Source organism: Eptatretus burgeri, chromosome 3 (assembly GCF_056783735.1).
Source record: "Eptatretus burgeri isolate ZD-2024b chromosome 3, Ebu_testis_v1, whole genome shotgun sequence".
Lineage (NCBI taxonomy): Eukaryota > Metazoa > Chordata > Myxini > Myxiniformes > Myxinidae > Eptatretus > Eptatretus burgeri.
Genome location: NC_140963.1, coordinates 83065723 through 83079041, shown reverse-complemented (window position 1 = coordinate 83079041; position 13319 = coordinate 83065723). Strand labels below are relative to the sequence as shown.

The 13319-nt window shown below is 44.2% G+C and overlaps 1 protein-coding gene across 3 annotated transcripts in view; it reads right to left on the bottom strand.

Moving 5' to 3' along the window:
* The window catches only part of LOC147030324 (neuropilin-1-like), a 77976-nt gene that overhangs the window by 51530 nt on the left and 13127 nt on the right, over positions 1 to 13319 (bottom strand). For all 3 annotated transcript variants that reach the window (XM_085874250.1, XM_085874253.1, XM_085874251.1), the window contains exons 3-4: positions 12439 to 12620; positions 8808 to 9035 (exon numbers count right to left, since the gene is read on the bottom strand). In XM_085874250.1, the coding sequence (XP_085730376.1) occupies positions 8808 to 9035; positions 12439 to 12620 (410 nt within the window). The remainder of the gene's footprint in view (positions 1 to 8807; positions 9036 to 12438; positions 12621 to 13319) is intronic.

Genomic DNA, 13319 nt, shown 5'->3' with positions numbered 1-13319 from the left:
AGTGAGGTGTAGATGGAGTCATCACTGTTAGGTGGACAGTTCAGTACACATATAAACATGAGGTGGGAGTGGAGGGGAAGCCATAGCCATAGGTATTCCTGGGGGTGTGGGGGAGTGAGGGCAGTGCATGGAGAGTGAGGAATAGAGTTTTTGATGAAGAGAGCAACTCCTCCACCAGGACGAGGCTCAGGTCTGTCATACCGGAGGACGGAGTAACCAAGGAGGGATACATGGGAGTCAGAGACGTCTTGGGGGAGGAAAGTTTCTGTTAGGCAGATTATGTCTGGTTTGTCAGTGGCAACCGGGATGGAAATATCTGAAAGGTTTGAGCGAAGGCCCCGGATATTTGAGGTCCACACTTTTAATGAAGAGGTAGGGGAGGAGGCTTTGAGTGCAGGGGGTGGGGGGCGTAGGGGAGGAGGCTTTGGGTGCAGGGGGTGGGGGAGGGGGAGGGTCGGACGAGGGGTGGGGGAGGGGGAGGGTCGGACGAGGGGCGGAGGTAAGAAGGGTTGTTGAAAGAGTGTGGGGGATTGCAGAATAGCTCGGGGAGGGGGCCAAATGAGGAGGAGAAAAGGTTCTGTGGTGCTGGGGCAGAGGGGGGACAAGGGAGAGGGAAGAAGGCAGTTGAGGATTTGAGGATGTGGAGTGAAGAGATGGAGGTGAGAGGGCAGTAGAAGGAGGCAGCTTTGTGGATGGGAGGGGGGGCAACTTTGAGAAGGATGAGTGAGGGGGATGAATGGTGGGAGAAAGGTGAGGGGGTGTTTTTGAGAGAGTTGAGAGGGAGGCTTGGAGGGAGAAGAGTGGGATGGTTGCTTTGAGAGTGCCGGGTGAGATGGGTGAGTTGGCACTGAAGTTGGAAAAAAAGAATGGTTGATGGAAAGCGAACATTCATCGCAAACTGGTGTTTTTTTAAGTTTTAGGTCAGAGATGCGATTTAACACATTTCTTGAGGGATGCAATAAAGGCGAATCCAGAGAATGGAGAGAAGAAACGCTGCAACAGTTGGATTTTTTAGGCAAGGTATGAAGGAAAGGTCGAACTGAGAGCAGTCTTTTTAAATAGAAGAAGAGTGGTGCATTATGATACCATAAAGAGTACCACATGTGTGAAAGAGGAAGATGAAGCATTATAAGAGATCGTTTTTGTTATTATTATTAATGTTTGAGAGAGTTTTCAACAGATTAGGTCATGGAAGTGTTGTAGAAAAAAAATCGAGGAAGAAGAAGAAGAGGAGATGAAGAAGAAGAGGAGGAAGAAGAGGAGGAGATGAAGAAGAAGAAGAACCGGAAAAAGGTAGCGTTTTTTATATATTTTTTTGATTTAAGATAATAAATAGAGTGATTAATCGGGAGGGATGGGGGACGTTAGGAAAGTGGGGAAGATGGAAATTGAAGGTAATGGGGAGAAAAAACAAATAAATACGATCGTACACCGAGGGGAACTGGAAGGCCTCAAGCCTCAAGGGTGGGCCTCAAGCACCCGGTAAGACAAGGTCGACGAAATCTCACAAAATAGCATGAATTTTGAAACAAAACCGAACTCGGAACACACAGTAACATGTAGGTGAGAAAATAAACAGTTAAAACAGGACAGATAACGAATGGAAACTTAACTTTGAGATCGTCAGCAGAGAGCCCCGAAAGAGACCTGTCGACGCTCCAAACCCAGAACCGGAAGGGATAATAGGTCAAAAGGTCAAAGGTCAGGTTACATAAATTGTTAATTTCACTATATATATATATATATATATATATATATATATATATATATATATATATATATATATATATATATACATATACACACAGTATAAGTATACGTGGATTGAAACTTACACAGCTTATTTGCATGTATGTGTAGTATACAAGTCGGTGTATAAAATCTGGTCAAAATTATTCAAAGGTCAATGCCATCCAAAACATGTTAAACACCCATTAGGTGGCAATTTGAAAATGTTTCAAGCAAATTAATTTATGCACAATATTCCATCATGTAAAACATTTGATAGGTCAAATTTTCGAAATTACCAAATTGCTGTTTCCATGGCAACTATTGTTTATTTGGATTTTGCAAGTATTGTGCTTTGCACGAAATATTTCTTATTTGTTTGTCTTTGAGCAGGCTACCTCATAAAGCTATTGACAGATTCGGACAAAACTTGGTGAACGAGTTGGTTAGATGACAAGAACAAGTAGATTTGATTTAGTTAAGGTCTGGATGCATATCCGGCCTCTCAGTGGGCGACAAAACGTAAACTGTTTAGCCTGGCGAATGCATGCGATCTACATAGTGCCGTTCTAGTTACATTTTGTATATTTGCCAAAATGACATAACCGCCATACATCAGCAAGGCTTATCCGACTGTACTCACTAGTTCCTGGTGTTGTTGTGAAGTGCAACTCCATACTGTTTTTGGTTACAATATTAGCCATAGTATTTGAAACAGGAAAAACAGAGGCGACTCCAGATTTTCAGAACATCATTTTCCACCAAATTCCATGTAAGTCAAAAGGAAATATTTGTTACAAGATTGAATGGGGGTGGGGAGGGAATAAACCTTATGATATCATTATCATCAACAAATGGTGCATAACCTGCTACAAACATTCGTTGGTTACATAGTTCCTTGTGTTTTTGTGAATGAGGCAATAGCTGTGGCCTGTGGCAGACATTCTTGTGTGGTGTGATTTGGGAGAAAAGAGTCTGCAATTTTATTCCAGAAGTTTTGGATTATTGAAGCAGATCATAGAAAAATAGAGAACTTGATAGCTTGGGTGCAACACCAAGTCATTTTCTGTATGTGATGTATGGTCATTTTCTGTCAAATGCCTCATGCCAATATGGCTGCCATCGCTGCCATTGCGAAACATCTCAATGAACAAGCAACATTTGAGATGTAAACACGATGATGTTTTGGTCTTGACGTCATTTAACCACAAACTAATGTGACTTGCAGGGGTTGTTCGGCTCACGTTTCATGACCCGGATCAATTGTGCCAGTAAACGAAGCATCAGTGCCAGTAAACGAATGCACAGTGTAAATGCATGTTTGGGGAGATGATGCAGAGGTATCTTACAATTAAAGGACTGCAGACAGAGAGGATAGAGAATGAGAGAGAGAGGAAAATTTTCTCGAACGTGAGAAACAATATAATAGCAACAATACGTCCATGTTTGTGGGTGACTTGAATAGAGAATGGGAGCGAAAACTAGAATGAAAAGAGCAGGTACTTCCCAAACCTGATCACAATGAGGTCATTTCCATTAATGCTGTTTCCTGAAGAGGTGACAGAGGCCACAGGAACCGTGCTTACATCACATATGGCAAGACCCAGAGATGTATAGTGTACAAAAAACAAAGTCCAGTCAAGAGACTGCAGGTCCAAGTAGCCTTTTAAAGTTGTAATATCCCAGTTTTCTAAAAAACACAACAAAAAGGTTCCCACAATGCAAGGAAAAGGATAATGAGAATAACAATATCAGAAAATAAAATGAAGGAACATAATCTCATGTCATGATACGTGGAAACAAATGACATCGATGAGACGTCATAGTAAACGCATGTTCAAAACACGCCTTTGACCCAAGTCGTAAGAGACACTGCATTCCCAACAACTAAAGGAAAGATATTAACTCACACTTTTATTACATCTCATGGTCTGGAAGGATGGACAATAACAATGAATGATTTGTTTCCCCTTTTATTTTGCTCTTTTTTTAACCGGAAGAAGATTGCGCAAAGTTGAACACTCCTTCCACACCTACTCTGTCTTTTAATAATGTAAGGGGGAAGTATCATGGAAGTATTTTTCTTGAAATCCCACAGTTCTGGCTATCAAGGTACTCTCCCACCACCACCATAGGAAAACTAATGGAAACACGGCGAATGAAAAGAGCGACAGAGTAAGGCCACATTACAACGTCTTGATTTCCAACATTATCACAAGTTTAAAAAAGCTTGTACCTATTATTCCATAAATAACAAGATGGTATTCATAGAATACATACCCCACGCAGTCTTGAGAAGGACTTGGTGCGAGCCAACTCTTTTGTCACCGAACCAACTCAAATCTAGTTTTGTAATAGCTCATCCACAACTTTTTGAGATATCATGATATATATCGTTTTTAACCCAATCTCTCAATTTTAGAAATTGGTCCGATGTTGACATGTTGACCTCAAAATAATTGCTTGGTTGAATTCAGTGACAATACATGCAAATCCTCTTCAAATTTCAAGTCAATCGGATAAAAATTGACAATTTTACAAATTTGGCCTACGTCAACCTTTTCACCTTTGTTGACCTTTTGGGCGATTTTGACCTTAAAAATAATTGGTGGTTGAATAAAGCGACCTGATATGCAAATCCTGCTCAAATTTCAAGTCAATTGGATGAAAATTGAGGAATTCAGAAATGTGGCCAATGTTGACCTTTTGGCCTAAGTTGACCTCAAAAATAATTGGTCGTTGAATTCAGTCACTTGATATGCAAATCCTCTTCAAATTTCTTGTCAATCAGATGAAAATTTACGATTTTAGAAAATTGGCCTATGTTGATCTTTGGCAGATGTTTCCCATCGTGTACAGCCTTTTTGGCTGCTGGTTGCATCATTGGTGAGGGTCACAGCTATGGCCTATATTACCAGTTCACACTGTGCTCATTTCACCGACCTCAGAAGGATGACAGGCTGAGTCAACCTCATGGTGTAAATTCAGCGACCAACAGGGCTCAAACTCAGGACTCTTGGATCCCAAGCCACCACCCTCACCGCGAAGCCAACGCCAGGCTTGGCCAATGTTGATCTCAAAAGAGTGACCGCTAAATCACATGGTCATGTAACATGTGGTAAAGTTTCAATTTCTTCCACTGAACGGTTTTTGATGTATGCTCTTAACAAAATGCAGACACGTACAACGTACGCTACCGATCGCTTAACCATGCTTTTCGTTTCATGAGCGCAGGGTAACTAGAACGGCACTCGGTCGAATGCATACCTCTGCCAGGCTGTACGGTTTATGTTTTGGATCCCATTGATTGGCCAGGATCTGCATCCGGACCTGAACCAAAATCTGATCGGCTTGTTCTTGTCACCTACCCAACTCGTCCACCTAGTTTCGTCCAAATCCGTCCACAACTTTTTGAGATATCATGCTATATATAACTTTACCCCCATCTCTCAATGGTGAATAATCACTTGAATTTTTTTTTTCTTGTATCCAGATCTTCATCAAAGTTAAATAAATTCATCCTTGTCACACACCCAACCTGTCTGCCAAGTTTTGTCTGAATCTGTCCAGATAAGGTTTTGAGATATCCTTCTTACAGAAAACAAACAAACCGACAGACAAACAGGGGTGAAAAAAATAAACCTCCGTCCACCTTGGGTGGCGGAGGTAAAGATGCTTCATTCGGATGATCATCCTGAAAAGCTCGTTTTTTGTCCGATTCCGACCGAAGCTGCCTTCCCGGTGCTACCCAGTTAGGAGTTTCGGAGGATGCTAAGTCGCCTGTCCGATTTGCAATCGTGTAGGCGTAAAAGACCCCGGCTGGTCAAATCTAAACTCCTTGACCATTGTCGGACCAGAAACATCGTGCCACCCGGGCTGTTGCTGACCAATGAACAGGTCAGGACGTGCCACACACCAACTTATCCGTGACCCACACAAGTGGCTCTGGCCCTGTGACATCTTTCTCAAGCTAGGCATTTGTACACGCTGGCACGGATACGTAAGCCTGTTAACGCATTGAATGCGACGTGCATGGTCAGTGTATGCCTGGTGTTGGCTGAATGGTTAGAGTGGTGAGCTTTGGATCCTAGGGTCCTGAGTTCAAATCCCACTCGGCTGTTGAATTAATACCAGGTGGGGTTGACTCTGCCTGTAATCCTTCTGAGGTCGGCAAAATGAGTACCAGCTTGCTGGTATACTGTGTTGGAGTGGTGACCCATCCAGGATTGTACCCAATAGCCAAGGAGACTGTTCAGGCAGCACCAACGCTCTGCACAGAGTGTGGTCCCAATTGGAAGGATTGATGGAATGGTTCGTTGTAATTAATGTGATTTAGATGCTAAAGATGACCATTTCGGAAAAAAACTTGAACATGGATAGTTTTTATACGAAGGGAAGTTGTAAGAACTTTACACGTTCCATGAGGAAGATTATAAGTCGGTCTTGTAATAAAGGAAATAATTATCTAAAAATGCATCTCCTTCAACCTGCTAACACGTGACGAGACAGTGTCCCACCTGGACTCATGCCCACTACATGGAAAGCCCTTGAGGAGCACCCAAAGAGAACAGCCTCAGTTGCTGTCTTCGCTGCTCTTTTACAAATGTGCACTGCCATCGCATCGGCCGAACAAGCAGAACTGAAAGAGGTGAAGCATTAACAATCTGATGCTAAATGCACTCATCCATTCCATCATTTTACTCAGAACTGAGAGAGTGTACGTGACCTGTGAAGGTGGCCGGCTTTGATGGCGGGTGTCAACATTGTACTTTCAAAATGTGTAGAGGATGTCCAAGAGAGAATGATAACGACTGATTTGCAAATGAAGTGGAAGCAGTGCAATCGAAGTGATCCTTCAAGGTCGTGAGGTTCTTCATGGAGGCTTCAACGTAGGAGGAGACGAGTCAGGTCACGACAAAACGATGATCTGTACAATCTGAGACGTGTGGCAGATGCAATCAATGGAGGTGGTTTTCCGTTTTTGGCCTGGAGCTTTCTTTTAAAACGTTAGAGTCTAAAGCGCTGCACATTGTTGGGATTAGCGTTGAGTTGCCCTCTCTCCCAGTGGTCTGCTTCCATGAACGCTACATCTGTACCGATTGCGTGGAGGCCTTCCTCAAACCTCTCTCAAGGGGACACGTCATGCAATATTCAGGAACTCTGCGCAACATTTACTGTTCAAAATGTCCTCTTGTATTAGTTGTGATGAACCAGTCACGCTTATTCCATCGGAATCAAGTCTTGCATTCGGTACACTCCTTCAGACAGGATATATAAATAATGTTCACACGTATGTGAGCGTTGAGGTAGTCTGTGGTCTATAATATTGACATCTATAATTTTCTTTCTGTTTTTTTTTTCATTGGGTAACGAGTTTCAAACAGAGCCTGGAGAGTGTATCCGGACCTTGAATAATCGTGTGTGATGGTAGTTTTCACTTTTATCACTGAATCAATAGTGCTTGAGATAACAAGGGCCTGTTTCTCGCTTTGTTACATGTGTGTACATCAAAAAGATGGAAATTCATCATCTGGACGTGTTATCTGTATAAATACACTCTAAACCGACCTCCAGGATAACTGTGTGTCCATCCGCCCCTCGCGCGGTCAGATTTGGGTGAAAGTGAGTCGATGAGATGGAGAATGTCATCGGAAGTCAAACACTTTCACGTGAAGGCGTGTTGAGTGGTCTCCCTATAGCCGGATACACAAAGCCAACCCGATACCTTATTTATTTACCTCCCAACAGCACGAGCTCGAGTGCGGCCTTAAAGTTTCCGCCTCGGTCTGAACAGCTGGTCTTACCCACCTTTGCTTTGTTTATTCAGCTCGGAGTTGAAACGGACTTCGACCATCAGGCGGGCATAACGGATACCGTCGTCGAAGAGAGTTATTAACCCAACAGCAACAAGTTCACCAGATTTTTGAGGCAGCCTTTTTCCAAGTTCATACTGCCAGTGAAGTTTGTCTGCTCCTCAAAACTTTTCTTAGTCATGAAACCCGATCGGCATTGTGTTCATGTAACAAAATGCCTTAGCAGGCTCGCGCGAACCCCATCTCCCCATGAACACAGCAACCCCGTCCTTCTCCTCCAACCCCCCAAGAACCGCACAGACCTTGAAGCTCTGCAGCAAGCGATGTAAAGGTCACCACCCTCGTCTCTTTTACACTGCGGGCTATTGACGCATGCCACAAATTATGGCAGTAAAATGGAAGACATCGCTTTCTTTTGAACACATCTGCACACCTGACTTTTACTGCACTTTGGATGCATTTCTGAGAAGAAGTCACTGCCGGGTTCCATTAACAGCCAATCGGTTTCCTACAGCACTGTGAGCACTTCACTGTGAATTGGTCTGCTTTTCATAACATAAGATTTTTTTTTTTGTGGGACCATAAACATCCATCAAACCGAACGATTATCTTTAACCTGACAAGCAAGTTGCCCCTGCCCACATGGGATTCTAAATTGGATAAGGATGTTGGAGGCATTACTTATTCTTCGTGGGAATAGTACTTATTGTTCATGGGATAAGAAGTCCTCCAAGTCTGTTTTTTGGTGCTCATGGCTTTACTTTCATGAGTTTGGTGCAACACCAAGTAATGGTGACGTATGGTCATTTTCCGTCAAATGCCTCATGCCAATATGGCTGCCATCGCTAAACATCTCGATGAACAAGCCAATAGTGTAATTGTTTTGTACTTTCACTCTACTACATTGCAGCTGCTTACATGTCTCAGGGAGTTTCAGCCTTCCGGATCTGTGTCCCACTGATAGCAACAGAGTGGATCTGTAAAGTACTCATTGATCATGGGAATTATCTTTCAGGGTTTTTCTTTGAAAGTTGTCTTGCGGTAAGTAACTATCGGGCATCAAACGTGATTCCCGTCTACGTTTAAGACAGGTACTCAGCAAGGAATACTTATTCACCGCGGTTAACCGTCGCGGAAATTAATCGACGGCAAAAAAGCGCGAAAGTTAAATCCACGCGAAAGGCGATGATCAGGTATTTCACTGCATACCACATTCAATCACACAGGAACAAAAGGGCAGCCGATAGCCGCAGCTCAGGTGCTCACCACCGGGCAGGCCGGCCCAAGCCTCGACGTGGTCGTACTGACACGCCGGCCCCTTCGGCATCCCATGGTCGGATTCCATGTTGAAGGAGATGAAGGTGAGAGAGATGAAGAAGTCCGGCGGTGCCATGATGGTGTAGGTGCAGTCCAAGTTGTGCGGGTGACTTTTGGGAAATCCCGGAGACGAGATGAAGCCGCTGGGAGCTGTGAAGTTCTTGCGGCAGTTGATGCCTGGGGCAACATGGAGGGGGTAACCACAAAGAGGTCATTTGAGGCATCGTGAGGGTCAGGGTCATTTGTTACGGGCGGCTTTGCACTGGAACAAGTGTTTATTATTGCTTTCAGCCTGCGAGCTCTGTGGGCAGGAGGGATTAAATGGCATTTATTACGCCACCCGCAATCAAAGCGCTAAACCATGTAACCGCATCCTCCAGATTTCATCCGAGCCGTAGGCCATATTTCTCATGATAAAGTGTTCTCTTTGTCTCGCCATCAAGGTTCAACATCTGCTCGGTGGCTCCTCACAGCACCGGGGTTAGCGTTATGTGATGGTCAATGACAATCATATTTTAATAACTTCGTAAAGCTCAACTTTCCCCGACATTCAGACTTTTCTCCCCCATGAACTCCTGATTTCCGCTACCTTCACGAGGGGTGGTTTTATGGTCTTAGCTGTGTCTTGCTCTGTAAAGTAAGTTAGCGAGCCATCGTGTGCAGCCTGTGGCTGCTGGTTGCATGATTTGCTGGGGGTGCGGGTGCAGGTGTGGCTGTGCCGCTGATGCAGTGCCCACTATTACCAGTGCACTGGCACTCAGGCTAAGTCAACCCAACCTGGTGTTAATTTCAACGGCAGACAGGGGTTTGAACGCAAGACCCTAAGACCTACCTTAACCCTACCTTAACGCAAGACCCTACCTTAACCGAAAAGGCAACACCAGGCTTGTAAAGTAAGTGGAACAACAATAGTGCGAGCACGGAATATAAGCCATGTTTGTACCTTTCACCTTTGAATCGCATCCTTACCCCATGTACCATGCACCAATAATGTCCATTTGTTTTGTGCGGTACCTTCGGTTTTCACACCCGTTAAGAAGAGCTTGTGGTAGAACATTAAGCAAGTGATCACAACAAAGGACGTGGGACTAAATGGGCTGCAAGCGAACTTGATGAGATACAAAGTGCACAATGTTAGTACCTTGAGAAGCGAAGGACGATGTGCACAGGCAAATTACGCAGTCATGCTTTCGGGCGATTCGTCTGTGTGAATCCTGGCGATTCGTCTGTGTGAATCCTGGCGATTCGTCTGTGTGAATCCTGGCGATTCGTCTGTGTGAATCCTGGCGATTCGTCTGTGTGAATCCTGGCGATTCGACTGTGTGAATCCTGGCGATTCGTCTGTGTGAATCCTGGCGATTCGTCTGTGTGAATCCTGGCGATTCGTCTGCGTGAATCCTGGCGATTCGTCTGTGTGAATCCTGGCGATTCCGCTCAACATCTCTGAGTGTTCGCCAAACCGTTTGTCTTGACGATGGACATTGACATGCTTGATGAGATAAAAAGCAGACTTTTGTTTTTCCTTATCTGCCCTTTTAGCATGTACTAAATACAACACGTGCCTCTTGCTGGAGGAAGCAGTCGATGGTACCTGCTCGCTGCAGGTACGAGGTGGGACCGTTTGAAGTTAATTGTGGACTTATGATAACAGACCACTAACTCGGTAATGCACAGTGCAGCCGAATCACCACGACTTCAAACTCAAGTCGTTTTAGTCCTATTTATTTGCCCAAGCTATGAAGAATCGACTGCGGAACCACATCACTCTTCGACATCCGTGAAGATCAAAACTGCTTTCTTCATCGAGTTACTCGGAATGGCGAGCTAGACGAGCTCGGATGGCATGTGTGCGTGATTCACTGTGGTTAGGAAGCCATCAGGTCGTTTCAGAACAACCGGTGTTTGCATTGATGAACAAACCATTATCACCTGTTCCTAAACGATTCCTTAAGACTGAACATAAGGGAAAGCTCATCATCCAAATTATGGGAGAACAGCTTGCTTAGGGGTGTTTTTGCAGAATGCTACAAGCATGATCAATAACTCCACATGTTCTAACCAAACGAATCCATCATCTCAAAAACAATTACAAACATTAGAATTTCCCTCTAAAGTCTAAAGTATAAACTCAGTCATGTATGGGGTGTGTATGCCGCCTGTACACATGCAGGTGTGTTGTCCTCGAGTGTGGGTCTATTTTCATTGATCTAGGGCAGTGTTTCTCAAGGTGGGGCTTGGCAATATTTTGGTGGGGCATGAGGATTCAGAATTAATGAATCAATATATGATCGCTTTCATAACTTTGCACTTTCAAATTTTCAAAAGTTTGAAGCTGCGACTGATGCCTCATAGCGTCCTAACTAAAAACTGCTTCACCGCGCCCTTGTTTGCTGCAAGCTCAGAGAAATAAACTGGAAATCACGAAATGTGGTGATTTAAGGCTGAAACTGACAAAATTGGTTCCTCGAATCAAACAAATCTGCTGCCAGCATCAAGGGCCCCTCCCATTGAAGTGAGCAGCAATTGAATAAAATTTGCAATAAAGTCTTAATAAAGCCTTTTGAATACATATGTAGTATATGTACTGTAGTGTCTCCAATCATGGTGGGCGTACCATTTTTTTGAAAATCAAAATGGGGCGTGGGACAAAAACGGTTGAGAAACACTGATCTCGGGCTCATAGAGGAACTTGTGCATGGATCACGACAGCACTAAGACTAGGATATGAACAGAGGACTGAACAGATCTGTGTCAGCAAGAATACATTGACTAAACCTTAAAACTTAGTAAACCAGAAGAGTCCGAGGTGGAGCGCATACCTCTGCCGGGATGAACAGTTTACGTTTTGTATCCCACTGATAGGCCGGATCTGGATTCGGACCTGAACTAAAATCTAATCGGCTTGTTCTTGTCACCTAATGAACTCATCAATCAAGTTTCGTTCAAATCCGTCCAAATTTTTTTCAAATATCCTACTATATATCGGTTTCGGTGAAAAATCAGTTTTAAAAATATCGGATCCGGATTCAAATCTTCACCAAAATCTAATCATTCCTTCCTCGGTGCATACCCAACTTGCCCACCAAATTTGGTTCGAATCCATCCACAACTTTTTGAGATATTTTGTTCACAAACAAACAAACGGACAGACGGACAGACAGACGGGTGAAAACAATGTCCATCCACCTTCGGTGATGGAGGTAACAGTGGACGAACACATGATATATGGTATTTGAACCTGTGTTCCAAGCATCATATTATTTCGTCTGCAGCCTGTGGCTGCTGGTTGCGTTATTCCTGGGAGGACGGGCTGTGCCGCTGATGCAGTGCCCCGGTTACCAGTAAACTGGTACTCATTTTGCCGACCTCGAAAGGAGATGCCAGGCTGAGTCAACCCACCTGTTGCTGTTTCAACGACACGTCAGGAGCTCAAACTCAAGACCCTAAGATGTTAAGCCAGCCATCTTAACCGTTAAGCCCACACCAGGCTCTCCCAGCATCATGAGCTATCAGTTAAGTTAAGGACACAAACGAAGCCGACTCTCAGGTTGTGAAGTGTAATAACGTTGGTGAAACTCACTTTGTTTGAAGACTTCATAGCGCAGCGAGAAACCCGCATATTGTCCCCCATAATCAGAGACAAAACGAATCCAGAGTGAGTCGCCATTGGAGACAATGGGCTGGGGGGCGATGATTCCGCAGAACTTACCAACCTGTGCACCCGACTCGTCCTGGCCTTCCCGGATGTCCACATAATCAAATCTGTCATGTTAACAACAGCACATCATATCGACATGTCAACGTCTGCACAACCTATAATGTTGTTAGCATGACATCATGTGATTAATGTTGTTTTACTTTTCACTCGCAAATGGACCCACACGGGAGAGTAGATAGGGATGGAGTGTAAACAGAAAGGGATGACGAATACATATACTGTATTAAAGTCTGTACATCATGGTTTAAGGATCTTCAATGTTGGTGTTGTTTCATATGCAGCTTATGACTGTTGGTTGCATCATTTCTTTGAAGGCGTAGCTGTGCCGCTGATGCAGTGCCCCTGTTACAAGTGAGCTGGTACTCATTTTGCCGACCTCGGAAGGATGACGGACTGAGTTAACCCGACCTGGTGTTTTTTGAACTGGACGACATGGGCTCAAACTCAAGGCGATAACATCTTAAACCAGCCACCTTAACCATTAAACCAACACCAAGTTAATGATTATATTAATAAAGATTCACCATAAAACAAGGGTGTGTTCCATTAGCAAACAGCTTTGCTATTGCTTGTCAATCGCTTGCTTGATTCAAAGCGCTCAACAAGCATTCCAACGGAACGGAGCGCTCGGCACCGCTTAGGCCTCAGTCACATTTGCTCTATGGCGAGGATACGGCGGCCGTACGCCCTCTGAATTGACATAAACGTGCGGCGGCCGCAGAGAAACTGAGGTGGCCTCAGGG